At 43.9% G+C, this 16,129-nt stretch overlaps 1 protein-coding gene across 1 annotated transcript; it reads right to left on the reverse strand.

Moving 5' to 3' along the window:
* Window positions 1-214: 214 nt before the first annotated feature.
* Window positions 215-6,290, reverse strand: LOC136504843 (peroxidase 3-like). Its single transcript, XM_066499871.1, has 4 exons — window positions 5,941-6,290; window positions 5,661-5,852; window positions 5,392-5,557; window positions 215-849 (listed from the first exon to the last, which is right to left on the reverse strand). The coding sequence occupies exons 1-4, from the start codon at window positions 6,211-6,213 to the stop codon at window positions 434-436; spliced, it is 1,047 nt and encodes a 348-aa protein (XP_066355968.1). The 5' UTR covers window positions 6,214-6,290; the 3' UTR covers window positions 215-433.
* Between the last annotated feature and the right edge of the window lie 9,839 nt (window positions 6,291-16,129).

Genomic DNA, 16,129 nt, shown 5'->3' on the forward strand with positions numbered 1-16,129 from the left:
TAACGTTTACACACATTGATTCCTTTGATTTATAAGAAACGAACAACTACACAAGTTTGAATCATTTGTTCTCTGATTGTGAAGGAATTGTTTCAGCGGCCGGACAATATGTATAGTTTCCGTAATTTGAGTGGACAAACTCGCCTCTCTTCTCCGTGCTTGTCCACCAACCAAACATACAATCCGAAGGCGGCGAGTCTTAAAATTTATTTGATTCACTTAAGGTTGGATTAAGCCTAATTAATAAATTTGATAGACATAGATAGTGATGTCCGAGAATCATACAATAAACTATGCGTCCTGTTGCAACGCCACGAGCATTTTTACTAGTATAAATAAAGAGGAAAACAAATAATGAGCAAAAACAGGCAATGTATGCCCAGTTGCCCACGTTGGCGCGCTAGAACAAACTGAACTCGGTCGTCGCACGTCATCATATATCTGAGTTGACAGCCCTGCAGTTGCGGCGGATCTCCCCGCGTCCGCCGGTGCGCACGCCGACGCGCCCCATCTTGCGCACGGCGTTCCTGAACTCCTGGAGGAAGTACCCGCGCCTGGTGAGGCGGTGGATCATGCCCGCGGCGCAGCGGTCGGTCAGCAGCGCGGCGTCGGACGCGAACAGGCCCCGCCCCAGCTTGAGGTTGACGTAGTAGTGCGCGTCGAACCGCCCCGCCGGGCTCCCCGGGTCCATGGTCACCGCCGTGACGTTGTTGGACGAGGCGACGCGCGCTGGACCGCACCGCGCGCGGAGCTGCGCCGCGTACGCCGCGTTCAGCGTCGGGTCAGCGCCGCCGCCGGAGAGGCGCGACGCGAAGGTGTTGCAGTGGGCCACGCCGATCGTGTGCGCGCCTGCATGCATGAGTGCACAAGATTGATTAATTGTTTGTACTGTGCTTAACACAACTACTGTATGATGGTATGCAGGTCCTGGAACCTCAACCAATTAAATGGTCATGAGCCCAATCAAAGCCTCGCATTGCTGTTGCTGTTGCTGTTGCAGTACAGCTTGCTGCTAGGATAGGATATGCTTGGGCAGATTAGAGGATGTTAGTTAGGAGTGGCGGCCACTAGCATTTGTTGGCAGTTACCCGTTAGGGCGGCCGGTTGACGAGCTAGCTGGCTACCATCTCCAACCACCGGTGGCGGTTGCTACTGCTGGCCGGTGAAGAGATTCTTCCATGGTGACACGTTCCATTAAAAATCTTCAGTGCGTGGCTACCTTATTAGAGCAAGTATAATAGCAGGTTGTAAGCCGACTAAATGCTGAGGTGGAGGAGAGAGGGGAGGAGAGAGAGAGGAGAAGCGGGCTGTAAGCTTACAGCTGGCTTGGGCACAAGAACCAAGAAAGTCTGTGAGAAAGACAAGTGGGCCATGTATTAACTGTAAATAGCCAACTACTATATGAGTGGGCTGAGAAAAGGCTGCAAAAAACCTTACAGCCAGTAAACCGGCTGTATTATTAACCTTGCTCTTAAGAAGAGTAGCTTCTATCATCAATCTAGTAATGTCATAGGATCGATCGCGATGCACAGAACGGGTTATATATAAGACCCCTTTCTTCCCTAAAAAAAAAAGAAGAAAATGACATCTTGTTGACTCGTGGGAGAGTACGCGTGGTTAGCTAGTGCAATGTTAATAAGTGGCTCACCACCTTTTTCGTTAAAATCAAGGAGCAGGCTCGAGTTTGCTTTTGACTTGGAATATTGGATTTCATGACTAAAATTTAGCTACTAAAACTAATAATTAAACTTTAGTCGTCCTTGTTTGGTTCTATTGACTAAATGTGATTAAATGCCATTAAAACAGTTCAACAAAGACCAAACTATCCCTAATGAATACACAAATCAGGGTGGGGGACCAGCAATAATAAAGGGCAGTCCTTATCCACTGGACACTTTAGCTCACTTGTAATTACTCTTGAGTGACTAATATAACTAAACTACTTTAGTCCCTTTTTAGTCCGTTTTTTTTTAGTAATTTAGTAGCTAAGTTGACTAGGAGGGGGAAGCAAACAGACCCTGTATGCATGATCGTGCTGCAAATTAACGCAAGCATGCAACAAATCTGGTGGCTTGCATTGCCTCATTAAAAGAACGTCTAATCTTTTGGCGGCACGCACCGGGCTAATAAAATTCTGCCTGGCCGATGGATAAATTTGCAGTGCGTGCGTACTACGTAGTGGTTCAGAATGTGACGAAGTCCTTCTAGCAGATTTAAGTCAAATGGAAATCTCGCCGCCGCGCGCCACCGCTCCTACGCTGCTGCTCCGCATGCTCGCCCCGCTGCTCTTGCCGCTGCTCCGCACGCCCGACCCGCTACTCCTGCCACTCGCCACCGACGTAAAGTGGACGCCCCACCGCGTCGCACCATCCCTATGGCTATGGCTTCTACCGTCACTGTTGCTGCTGTTTCTTTCTGCCTCGACTTTCCTCTCATCTTCTCCATGCCGTCCTCCTCGTCGTCATCCTCCAATACCCTTCACTTCCTTCTTCACCGCCGCCGTGCCCACTGCCCCTCTCGCCGTTGCTACCTTCAAGAAGCTCTCAGAGGCGTCCCTCGTGCCCATCACTCAGGAGCCCACGCAGCCCCTGGTCGACGAGGACGCCCTACCCCCAAAGCTCAGAGTCTACGGTGTCTACGCCCCCGCCGGGGAGCTGTAGTTCGTTAGGATTTCGCGCTCAACGTCGGGACCAACGTCAAGGCCGTACCGGGATATGATGCATTTTGCAAGTGTACATTTTAAATGTTTCATATGTTTTAGAGGTATGTTTCAAGTGTTTCATACGGATGTTGCAAAAACAGATCAGGATGTTGCACATGTTGTAATGGTTGTACACGTATGTTGTAAGTGTATGTCCCCAATGTTTCATCTGTTTTTTCCTGACATATGTTGCAAGTGTGTTTATCTGGATGTTGCATATGTTTCACACATATGTTGCAAGTGTTTTATCTAGACGTTGCTTTTGTTTGCAATGATTTTCAATTGTTTTTTAAGTGTTTCGGATGCATATTATTTCAAGTGTTTCATCAGTCTTATTTGTACGTTGTAAGTGTTGCATCTAGATATTTCAAAAGTACATACCAGTGGCTCATCACCTTTTTGTTTAAAATCAAGGAGCAGTCTCGAGTTTGCTTTTGACTTGGAACAAAATGGATAATAATATATACTACGCCTCCTAACTAACTCGATCTCGTTCCGTACGTGGAGCCTTGATGACATATGACATGCAACCACGCATTATTGGGTCCCCTACACTAGCAGTACTACTTCAGCTTCTTTTAGATACTTGATCGTTCTGGAAATTAAGGCAAGCATGCAGCAAATCTGGTGGCTTGCCTTGCGTCATTAAAAGAAATCTAGTCTTTTGGCGGCACGTACCCGGCTAATAAAATTCAGCCTGGCCGATGCTGGATGAATTTGCAGTAAGTGTACTGCGTGTGGTTAGTTGGCTGTTATTATTAGGCCCAGTTTAGTTCCGAATTTTTTTGCAAAATGCAACTGTAGCGTTTTTCGTTGTTATTTGGTAATTAGTGTCCAATCATAATCTAATTAGGCTTAAAAGATTCGTCTCGTAGATTTCGTCTAAACTGTGTAATTAGTTTTATTTTTATTTATATTTAATGCTTCATGCATGCGTCCAAAGATTCGATGTGATGAGGAATCTTGAAAAATTTGGCAAAATGAAGTGGAAGCGTAGTGGTTCGGGATGTGACGAACTCCTGCTAGCAGATTTCAGTGTGTCAAATGGAGATCTCGAACGGTACGTACTCCTGACTTTATATATTTTTCATCAGTCGATCGTGTACGTAATTCTGTTCTGAATCATCCATGCATCGCAGTGCCACGTGTATGCAGTCGTAGGGAGACTAGCTAGCTTATCACTTTTTTATCAGGAACGGACGGCCACGCATGATCGGCGCACGAACTCATGAGCATGCAGTCCCGCCCGGTGCCGGTGCACCGACACGCATCACGAGCCGCTGCTCGCTGCAGGCGCGCGCAGCCAGTGACTGCCGTGGTGCGCGTGGTGGTTGCCCCATCGTTTTCGCCTCATCTACGACCGGACATCTAGCTACACTTTGGCCACGTCCTCATGGCATCATCGTGGCATCCACCTGCAATGCAAGCCGCGTATCTATCACCAGCACGGTACGGTCTCCATGCATTCTGCCACCACCGTACTGTACTCATCCAGGGCCGGTAAAATTTGAGGCCCTGTAAGGCTGTGTTTAGTGTAGGAATTTGGATTTTGGGGCTACTGTAGCACGTTCGTTTTTATTTGGCAAATAGTGTTCAAACATGGACTAATTAGGCTCAAAACGTTCGTCTCGCAATTTCCCACCAAACTGTGCAATTAGTTTTTCTTTTCGTCTACATTTAATGCTCCATACACGGGCCGCAAATATTCGATGTGACAGGTACTGTAGCAACTTTTTAGAAGTTGAGTGGAACTAAACAAGGGCCAAACTGTAAAACGAGGCTTTATCCTTTGATAAAAAGGACTACAATAATTATCAATTCTACATGCATATCTTATATACATATTAACCTTAGAACACTAGCCGTTATAGTTCACATAATGATTGCCTGGGAAAAAAAGTTCATATAATGATACGAAGGATAGTAAATTCAAATCGAAGGAAAAGATTAAAATGGCCTAGGACCTTTTTTATAACAGTCCTGACTCATGCCTGTTCCAGTGCTAATCCATCACGAAAGTTAACGACATGGGCTTGAATTTATCCCCTATAGCTAGGCCTATAGCTGGCACTCATCACTAGCAGTTTGCACACACCTGGTGATGAACTAAAGATGGAGTGATGGTTGGTAGCTAGTAAATTCAACAAAATTTGGGCCCCCTGGTAATTAGAGGCCCTGTTCCCTCGCACCGTTTGCACGCCCCTCGGCACGGCCCTGTACTCATCGTGTGTAGTATTTTTTATTTGTAATAACAACATTTTAGTTCGATCTGATCTGTCAATCTGTGCCATCCTCTTGACACGCACAGGGCAGTGAGCTAGGCAAGCAAACCACAGATATACGCCCTGTTCGTTTGGATTTGTTTGGTTGATAAGCCATATCTGAAAATACTATTGGTTGATTTGGTGTGACAGAAAAATATAGTTCATTAGCTTATAAACCATAACTTATAAGCCAAATACGACCGAGCAAACATGTCGATAGTGTTTTGTCAGTGGATTTCTGGCCCCCCACTGCATTGGTATGCATGCAAGTCTCATCCATCATCTTGCAACTGTACTAGTAGCTGCTACTTACAGTAATTGGTACGTACTGTATATACGCAGAACTATGCACAGGTGAAAAGGAAATATGGAATAATAATAACCGAACCGACGCGCACGTCAGCGTCACGCACGTAGCAGGAGTACCTGAGAGGATGACGAGGTCCTTGACGTCGAGGCCCTTGCCGCCGAAGTTGGCCTCCAGGGTGGTGAAGTTGTCCGACGGCGAGGGGAGATTGGCCAGCGCCTCCGACGCCCGCGACACCACGCCGTCGCGCCGCCCCAGCTGCACTTCCCACAGGTCCCGCCCGAACTGCATATATATATGCAACCACACGCACTGGCAGTCAGCCAGCAGCTCTAGCTAGCTAGCTAGCTAGAGTGTGCGGGCGTTCGCTCTACAGACGACGACATACCTGGAACGAGACGGCGTCCCTGGCGGCGAGCGCCACGATGTCGGCGCAGGAGACGGTGCCGGGGCAGATGGCCTCCAGCACGGCCTTCGCGGTGTCGATCACGTCGAAGCCGCCCAGCGACCCGTTCGGCGCCGCGTCCTTCTCCGCCGTGTTGCCCGCCATCGAGTCGAGCAGCACCGACGCGTCGCACCCCTACCATCACATCATATCGACGATCCACTTCAGTTATACATGCATGCGCAGCAAGCAGCCAACGTACTGACGATGGTCGCTTCTGTACCCTGACGAAGCAGTCGTGGAAGAAGAGGCGGAGCAGCTTGGCGGGGAGGGCGGCGGGGTCGGCGGCCACGCGCGCCACCACGATGTCGCGCACCACCGCCTCCGCCGCGGGGCAGCTGCGCCGGTAGAAGTGCGCTTTCAGCACCGCGCCGTCGCAGCCGCCGATGCCGCCGCCGGCGAGCACCAGCATCCCCACGACCGCCAGGAGGCGGACGGCGCCGAGCAGTGGCGACGTCGGCGGCAGTGTCGGCATCATGCTGCAGCTCCGAGCCATCGGACGACTCGCTCGTGACGTGAGAGGGAGAGAGAGAAAGCGATCGGTGTGGGATGTGTCGAGTGATGGAATGGAAGCCTGCCTAGGCTATATATATAATATTGCGGGCAGGGGCAGAGCGATTTCTTATTTCGTTAGCACCAAATCAGTCAGTCCATAAATTAATAAGAGCGAGGTTACATGCTACGTGCACAAGTTCTTTTCAGCATTTATTTCCGTTGTTAATTTACTATTTTTTTAGTTGCAAAAAGAATACTTTTTATTTTCATTTTGTTAGCACGAGGCCTAATTAATGGCATCAATGCTACAGAATAAAATCCAGGATCGACGAAGGGAGAAGATAGAACAAAAAGATGGAGGCCCATATTATTTTTAACTCTACCCATTTCATCATTGTGTTATTTGACAATCTTATATATCTTACAAAGGTAATCGAGTTTGATGATTCGACAAAGAAAGATATCAACAGAAAAAAAAATTAAGCACACTACAGCGAGTTGATATAAAGCCTTCAAAATCATATGCTTCTGGTCTCTGCCAGATAAGATAAGAAGCACACAACCATAAAAATTAGAAAACCAACACACTAACCACCCATGCGCCTAGAAAAAAAAAACCTTAGCTGTCCATACTCAATGTTTTCTTAAACGGTAAACAGTCTTTATATAGTCGTTCTTCGTTTAGCGTTTAGGCTGTTTACACGGTGTTTAAACAAAGTTAAACGATCTAAACGGTTTTGTACTTTAAAAAAATACATATAATTATATATGTGCATATAAGAATCAAGTATTTTAGCATTTATACATATTTATCCGAGAAAAATCAATTATTTTGGTATGTATATATATTTATGCATGTGAAAAGAACCAAATATAGATATTTATGCATGTAACATATCAAGTGTACACATTTATAAATATAATAAACTTAAGTATACAAATTTATCAATTCAAAACTGAACTAGATTTACCTCGTGTTCGTCTAAACAGCCGTTTAAACAGTTGTTTAGCTTATTTAATGCTGTTTATCTCCGTTCCGTTTAAGCCGTTTAGACCGTTTTTTTTCCCATTTTTTATCGTTTAAACGGTCAACCGTTTAACTTCCGTTTACCCCCTAAACAACACAGTTTACCACCGTTTACCGTTTACCGTTTACTGGCCGTTTAGGCGAACACTGTCCATACTGAATGCTGTGAGAAGCTGTCATAACTAAATTCCATGTATCCAGCTTCACTATTTGTACTCAAATTTAGAGAATTTTACTACTACACGAGTACACGACGACTTTTCAAAAGAGATTTACAGTATATACAATAATATACACAGAAATGCTATATCATATCTATGTGTTTTGTGACGCCGATTTGCAGGGCCCACTCTAGACGTTACTTACTGTTTCAAATTGGGAGCCGCACCTGTCCATTTCTAGCTGCCTCATTTTCCTGTCTTCTTCTTGCGGCGCTCACAGAGGCGATTCCATCAGTTTCCAGGTTCGTTGCTTTTGTTTTTTCTTCCTTCGATTCCATGAATTCATCGTTGTTTGGGTATGTTGGATCCGCATTATGCTAGGCCACCGTCAATTCCGGTGCCGCCAAGCCCTCCCATGTCCGTTGCGTCACCAGCAATGACGACCATCGCGGCGAGGTGCTGCAGCCGGCTCGCCTATTCAAGTCCTTGCGGCTTGCCTCCGCCTCCACCTCCCACGTTACGCTCCCGCCCCTGCGCTGTTTCCTCCCTGGCCCCCACGCCCGGCTTCATGCTGCTTCGTACGCTACGCCCGACGTTGCAGCGGCCAGGAATGCCTCAGTATCCTGAACGCCGGCGGCCATCGCGGTTGTGGTTGCTGTCTTTGGAGCAGCTAGGTTTAACTGAGTTGAGGTTCGTTCTAGTGGAGTGGAATGCCGTGGATTTGAGCTGCTTAGGGTTGGGGAATTTTAGTATCAATTTTGGTCCCCCGATTTTGATTTCCATCTGTTGTGTTGGCTTCTGTTCCCCTCAGTTTATTTGATCTGATAGGTTGCTTCACTAGTTCATTGCAGCCAGTTTACGATCTCTGTTCATGCTCTGCTTTTTCTTTTCATTTCGTCAGATCTTGTTTTCTTAACTGAATGCAGAGCAAATAATGGTTGCTGTTTTATGGCACCTTAGTATGAATGGTGTGATAGCAGACTAGCGTGGATATATAGGTCACTTTGTAAGTTGATTTTTCAGGACATGTGAACATTTCAGTGATACATGGTGTAGCGATAGGAAATGCAGTTTAGGAGTGCAGCTTATCCACATGCTGAAATTTTTCCTTATAAATTTGTCAACTGGTCCAAATCAATATAGGTTCAGATTTCGTGTCTTGTGGGGTCTTCACATGCATTAACTTATACTTACCTTTGGTTGTTGCTAAATCGAGTTTGAACATGTGTATGGTAGTGCTCTGGTTTTTCCTTATCTTAGTATCACATAGCATTGAATTGGAAGTGCGTGTGTTTCTGTATCCTAGTTTATCTATGGTGTATTTCAGACTCTTGCCTTGCTGCTGAGGTCAGTGATGTTCTAATGGCATGAACATAGTAGAGGGCCTGTTTGCATATGCCTGTGTGTTTGTTATTGTATACCAAATCTACTCATCCGTACTAGTTTGTTGTATTTGTTCAATTCAGCAAGTGCCAGGAAATCTCTTTCTTGATTCAGTACACAATATAATAATAAATCAGAGTTGAGTGTCCATGACTACATTATAGGTTTCTCACCGGCCCCCTTCCTGTGATTTGTGAGTACATTGATAGCAGTAGTCGTAGAATTGCATACTTATCCGGGATGTCTGAAATAATGACACTGGTTAACATGGAATAGGGACCTGCTACTTGTTAGCTGCATCCACCAATTACTGATTGGTTTGAACTCTTCTCCTCTTCTGTAACTCCAACCCAATGAGATGCAGCAGCAGCAGACTGCTTCTTTTTGGGCAACCAGTTGAACCCAGGAACAGGCATCCTTGTTGGTATCTCTGAAATCGAATTCTCTGTTTTGACTGGCTGACATGGTTCATTGTGCAGACCTATATGGCCGAGATAGTTAGATTTGTTTAGTCTTGGTCTGTGGCCTCATCTGCGCAAGAGTGTTGAGGTGGCATGGTGGAATGAGAAAAATTATTGAGCAGTAATATATATATATATATATAAACGCTGCTGATAAGAGAGGGTGGAATTTCTAGTTGTGCCATGCAGCTTTTCCTCAAAAGGGAATTAGGAGAGGTCAGGCCAATTTTCTAGATTTGGTGCAGCTTTTCCTCAGTATGAATCCTTCTCAAATGAGATGGTGCTACTGCTACTGCAACTTTATAAATTTTCTGCTGTCATATTTGCTAACTGGAATTCTCTGTGGTGTTATATCTATTTTCTTTACTAAATGCAGAGCAAAAAACAGTTGTCGTTTATGCCACCTTAGTATGAATCAAGTGCTAGTATCCTATTCTTCGTATATGTTTGCTAGATTTCTTTTTATGGGCAGCTTTATTAATTCAAGAGGAAACAAGAAATTATAGAAAATAAACTTTTGTGTCAGGCACCTGAAAGGTCTTGAGATGTTGTGCATTTGTGCTAACAGTCACACTGAACTTCGTTACTTTGTTATATTTCTGCAATCTAAAACCTATCATTCATTTCGTTGCTTCAGTTAATTGGTTGAATCTCTATTTTATAACTGAATCTCTGCTTTTAACTGAAACTCTGTTTCTAACTGAAACTCATGTGTTTTTAACTGAAACTCTATTTATAAGCTAACTCGTATTTTTCTAGGTAATGAAGACTTCAGTTCTGATGCCGAATCTGTCAATGGGGAGAATGATGATGATTTTGATATGAACTCTGAAGAAAATGACTTAGCTTCTTTGGATCCACATTTGTCAGAGGACGAGATTGATGAAGTTGAACTAGTGAAGACTTGCACGCATTTTAGACAGGTTAGTTGTTTTTATTCTTGTTTTTTTTCCTTTTTTCCTTTTAATCCCTCCTTTTATATGGGGCAGCCTGCATTGTGTCATTTTTCTTGTGCATGGCTGGATGAGATGTGTGGGTCTTGTGGATGCAATGCTAGTGTGGTCCATGTTGTGGCTCCTTAACTTTGTACAACTAGAGTATTTTTTGTCATGGCCGAGCGTGCATTGTGCAGGAAGTGCTGATTATATGGGGAGAGACCTGCTGTTCTCGGTGGAGAAGGCATTTGCAGTTCAGAGGTAAAGGGTTTCTTCACACACACACTTTGGTAGTCTGCAAAGCCCATTTTTTCTCTCCCCAAACATATGGGTGGCCGTCGCCCGTGCTAATTACAATAACACTGACTGATATTTGTCTTGTTTTTGTGGCTGTGTCCTAGTTTGTCTTTCTATTTTATTAATGCTGATAAACAAGTCATCTTTGTCGGCTTTTCCTGTGTTGTGCATGTCCACTTCATTTCCCATTAAATTTTGTGTTTTTTCGTATTAAATTTTTAGCAAAAGACTTCTGATATGTTTTTGCTGGCACTAATGCATCCTCTCTATCTAGAAAAGACTTGTTCAGTAGCACAAGTTAATTGTACTATTAACAGGCTCCACATGCATGAGCCATATTTTGATATAATTGCATTAACAACAAGTAGTATTTGCACTATTTAAAATGTGCAATTTCCATATATGTGTTTTGTAATTTTTGAAGATCATATATAGTATAATTGCATTAACAACAAGTTAATAGGTGGACCTTTTCTTGCTTGTCTCAATTACATTTGTGGGATGCTTATAATTTCTGAGTGAGCTAGGAATGAGGACTAACTAGCAGTCTGCTTGTTTAGAGGCTTCTAGTGCATAGCTAATTTGTTACCGTACTGGTTTTGGTAGAATGTTTATTGCCCTTTGCACTCCTAGAACAGCAGAATTATCACCATCCTCCTTTTTCCTACTAAACAGGTTACACTTCAGTGTCACCCTTGTTATATTGCCTGTTGTCATCTTTTTTATCCTTGCACTTTTATGTGTGAAATCTGACCACTGAGAATCTCACTATATATGCAGTCATTGTAGAAAGTGTAGGCATAGGTAGTTGTAGTTACATTTTGCCATACTCAATTGAATCTAAACCTTAACAAAACACTCCCTACTACAAGTAGAAAATAGGTATCAACCTATAGGACATAGGCATAGAAAAAAAGGATAATGCAGACTTCTTAGGAACTTGGTTTTACAGTACAACTCATTCCTGGTTTGCATTTTAAGAGGCAAACTTAGTTTTCAGTTCTCTTGTGCTGGGAACATGTGAGCATTGTCATCATCTATTTGTCTTCTTGTGCTTAGCATGACAGTCATGCTTAATTCTTTGTGCTTAGCATTTTTCTTTGTTTATTGTGATTTGTGTCAGTGCACACCAAATTTTTTTCCTTGTTCTTTCCTAGAAAAAAATTATCTCTTGTGATTGTGCTAACACACCTTTTCATATGTTTAATGTGTTTTTTGCCTGCCCACACCAAGTTTTTGTCATTGTGCTTTCATAGAACAAAATTATTGTCCTTGTCCTACCGACAACACTACTAATTAATAAGTAATGCAGTGAACTCTTAATTAAAAGGTCATTAGCGTGCGAGCCCGCCTGGGGACCCTCTGCACTGCAATGCAACGGCCTCAAGGAACAGGAACAGAAGGGAAAGTATCCATCACCGATCCTTGTGTAGGTACGGACATTCATCTTCGATCGAGTATATGTGGTCTCTTTCGTGGCTGATGGATCGATCAGGGTGCATCAAAAGGAACAGTGTGGGCTTGCCCCGTACAGTAACAGTGTTCAACAGGAAGAACTGAGCCATCTATCATGTCGCCAGTTAATAGGACTAGTCGACGAATTAGGTTACCGTTTGGTTTGATGATAAGAAGAGACGGGGGGGGGGGGGGGGGGGTTGGGTCCCCATCTTAGTTTCTTAGGACAGAATTATATTATCTCGTGTTTAGTCGAGAGGACAGAGTAACAGATCAGTAATGAAGAACGCACTAGTAGAGAAACGATCTTTGATCCACTTCGAAATTTGGTTTTAGTCCCGGTATTTTTCGCGTCCAGGACTAGAGAAATCTTTAGTTCCGGTTGGTAGCTCTAACCAGGACTAAAGGTCCCTGCCCAACGGCTACTGCAGCAGGCTTTTGCTGCAGGGGACCTTTAGTCCCGGTTGAAGCTACCAACCGGGACTAAAGGTTAACGTTTACTCCCGGTTGGTACCTCCAACCGGGAGTAAAAGTCTACTCCCGGCTGGAGGCTTCGTCCGGGACTAGAAAGGGACCTTTAGTCCCGATTGCTGTCTCCAATCAGGACTAAAGGTCCCCTCCTATATACCCCTTCTTCCTCCCCGAGCCCGAGCTACTTCGAGCTCAGTGTTCTTGCTTCATCGCCGGCCTCTCTTTTTTCCTCATCGCCGGTAATCACAAGATTTCTTTGATTCCTCCATCGATTCTTCGGTTCTAAAGGTTACCAACTTTATACTCTCATGTTTCATGAGTAGCATATCTTATTTTGTGGACTAGATATATGTGGTTTTTTATGGTGGATTTTTTTATTTGTAAGCCACTTAAGCTCAAAATCACTTTAAAGTTTGCATATTTGGATGAAGAAGGTTAAAGTAGTTATTCAAAACTAGTATTCAGCTTTCATTTCTAGCATGCATAGCACACTTCATGGTTTAGAGATATAGAGAATTTTAGAGTTTTTTTTAATTTTATTTGTTTATAAAATGAGAAATTTATATTATATTAAAAATGAGTATAGAGAGTAAATGTCAACTGCTTCTGGGTCCTCGGCCTCTCATCGGGTTCCAAAGCGACTGAGGCCGGACCTCCCTCTCATTTTATACGGTAAGTGTGAGGAGAAGATCGTGATGGAGTACCGGGTGAGGAAGGAGTGTCCCAACAAGGGCCGTATCTTCTATAAGTGTCCGGATCGCAATGTGAGTTATTTTGTTGCATGTGATGATTATGGTTAATTTATACTTATTTTCATGATGATTGTGATTAGAGTTCTAATTTTTTGTTTTAATTTCAGTGGGATGACACTGGATGTTCAGGCTGATACTGGGAGGAAGAGTATGTTGAACACGTGCAAAACTCTCTTGCACAGGCGGCTACGGCGGCTAATGAGACAGTGATCCTGCGGAAGAAGCCCATAGATGTTGAACAAACGTATGATCTGTCTATTTTAGTTGGGATTGGTCGTGAAATCCTTATGCTACTGAAGTGCATTTTAGCTTTAGTTTTTTTAGTAGTAGTTGGGATTATCTACATTGTAGCGAGACTTTCATAAATTAATACCTTGTATGGTGGCATGCATGTCGTATAATTAACTAATTATGTTCTAGGTTTTAATATGGTATGTATGTCATGTAATGCAGATGAGCCGGCATTGGATGTACAATGCTGATTGCCGCTCCCAAGAGTTCATTGAGGGCGTGCATTCTTTCTTACGTGTGGCCGAGGCAAACAAACGCGATGGTTTCATGTGCTGCCCATGTGCCATATGTAAGAATTTGAAGGAATATGCTAGCTCAAGGAGTCTTCATTCACACTTGTTGAAGTCGGGTTTCATGCCAAACTATATTTGTTGGACGAAGCACGAAGAAATCGGGGTTGTAATGGAAGAAGGTGAAGAAGAACAATGGGACGATGATGACATTATTGCTGAATATGGTGCCTTCAATGATACTGCATTGGGGGAAGCTGAAGAAGAGGTAGGGGCAGAAGATGAGCCAGCTGATGATCTTGGTCAGGCCATTCGTGACGCACAAAGAGAATGCGAAAGTAAAAAAGGAGAAGATCAAGTTCGAGCGCATGCTAGAGGATCACAAGAAATTGCTATACCCAACTTATGATGTGGGGCAGAAAAAGTTGGGTACCACACTGGAATTGCTGCAATGGAAGGCAAAGAATGGTGTATCTGATAATGGATTTGGAGAGTTACTAAAAATCCAAAAGAAGATGTTTTCGAAGGATAACGAATTGCCCGCCAGTACGTACGAAGCAAAACAGGTAGTCTGCCCTTTGGGATTAGAAATCCAGAAGATACATGCTTGTCCTAATGACTGCATCATCTACCATGGCAAGGAGTATGAGAAGTTAGATGCATGCCCGGTATGTCATGCATCGCGGTATAAGATCAGGCGAGATGACCCTGGTGATGTTGAGGGCGAACGTCCCACGAAGAAAATCCCTACCAAAATTATGTGGTATGCTCCTATAATACCACGCTTGAAACGTCTGTTCAGAAACAAAGACCATGCAAAGTTGTTGCGATGGCACAAAGAAGACCGTAAGGTAGATAATATGTTGAGACACCCTGCTGATGGGTCCTAGTGGAGAGCAATCGATAGAGAATTCCTAGAGTTTGCAAATGACGCAAGAAACTTAAGGTTTGCTTTAAGTACGGATGGTATGAATCATTTCGGGGACCAGAGCAGTAGTCATAGCACTTGGCCTGTTACTCTATGTATCTACAACCTTCCTCCCTGGTTATGCATGAAGCGTAAGTTTATTATGATGCCAATGCTCATCTAAGGCCCAAGGCAACCTAGCAACGACATCGATGTGTACCTGAGGCCACTAGTTGAAGAACTTCTACTTTTGTGGAACAGACCAGGTGCACATGTGTGGGATGAGCACAAACATAAGCACTTTGACCTGTGAGCATTATTGTTCGTAACAATCAATGATTGGCCTGCTCTAAGTAATCTTTCAGGACAATCAAACAAGGGATATAATGCATGCACGCACTGTTTCGATGACATTAAAGGTATATTCTTGAAAAAATATCGAAAGGTCGTGTACCTTGGCCATCATCGATTTCTTCCTATGAATCACCCCCTAAGAAAGAAAGGCAAGCATTTTAAAGGTAAGGCAGACCACTAGACCAAGCTGGGCAACCGAACTGGTGAGGATGTACTCAATATGGTCAAGGATGTGAAAGTAGTATTTGGAAAGGCACATGGCAGCGAACCTGTTCTAAACGACGCCGATGGTCACGCACCCATGTGGAAGAAGAAGTCCATATTTTGGGAGCTACCCTATTGGCAAGTCCTAGAGGTCCATAGCGCGATCGACGTGATGCACCTAATGAAGAATCTTTGTGTGAACCTGCTAGACTTCATAGGTATGTATGGGAAGCCTAAGGACACACTTGAAGCACGATAGGACCTACGGTGTTTAAAAGAACGAGACAACCTGCATCCAGAGAAGACAGATGATGGACGCCATTACTTAAGTCCTACCAGCTACATTCTTAGCAAAGAAGAGAAGGAAAGCATGTTTGAATGCCTAGCAAGCATCAAGGTACCATCTAGATTCTCCTCGAATATAAAGGGTATAATAAATGTGCCAGAGAAGAAATTCCTAAACTTAAAGTCCCATGACTACCATGTGCTCATGACACAATTGCTTTCAGTTGCATTAAGAGGAATTCTACCTCCAAATGTACGTCTAGCCACTGTGAAGCTATGTGCATTCCTTAATGCAATTTCTCAGAAGGCAATCGATCCAATAGATCTAGCTAAACTATAGAATGATGTGGTTCAATGTCTTGTCAGCTTTGAGTTGGTGTTCCCTCCTTCCTTCTTTAATATCATGACACACCTCCTAGTTCACCTGGTTAAGGAGATTAGCATTCTCGGTCCTGTATTCCTACACAACATGTTCCCCTTCGAGAGGTTCATGAGAGTCCTAAAGAAATATGTTCACAACCATGCTCGGCTAGAAGGAAGCATCGCCAAGGGCTATGGAACAGAGGAGGTTATTGAGTTTTGTGTTGACTTTATTCCCGACCTTGACTCGATTGGTGTTCCTAAATCGCGACACGAGGGGAGACTAAGTGGAAAGGGGGCACTAGGGAAGAAAATATATATTGGTACGCAAGACAATTATTTTA

This window comes from Miscanthus floridulus, chromosome 14 (assembly GCF_019320115.1).
Source record: "Miscanthus floridulus cultivar M001 chromosome 14, ASM1932011v1, whole genome shotgun sequence".
NCBI lineage: Eukaryota > Viridiplantae > Streptophyta > Magnoliopsida > Poales > Poaceae > Miscanthus > Miscanthus floridulus.

Coding starts and splice junctions, on each gene's coding strand:
- LOC136504843 (XM_066499871.1), bottom strand. CDS start 6,213: ATGGCTCGGAGCTGCAGCATGATGCCGACACTGCCGCCGACGTCGCCA. Junction 5,853..5,940: donor TCCACGACTGCTTCGTCAGG/GTACAGAAGCGA, acceptor ATGTGATGGTAG/GGGTGCGACGCGTCGGTGCT. Junction 850..5,391: donor GGACCTCGTCATCCTCTCAG/GTACTCCTGCTA, acceptor TCATGCATGCAG/GCGCGCACACGATCGGCGTG.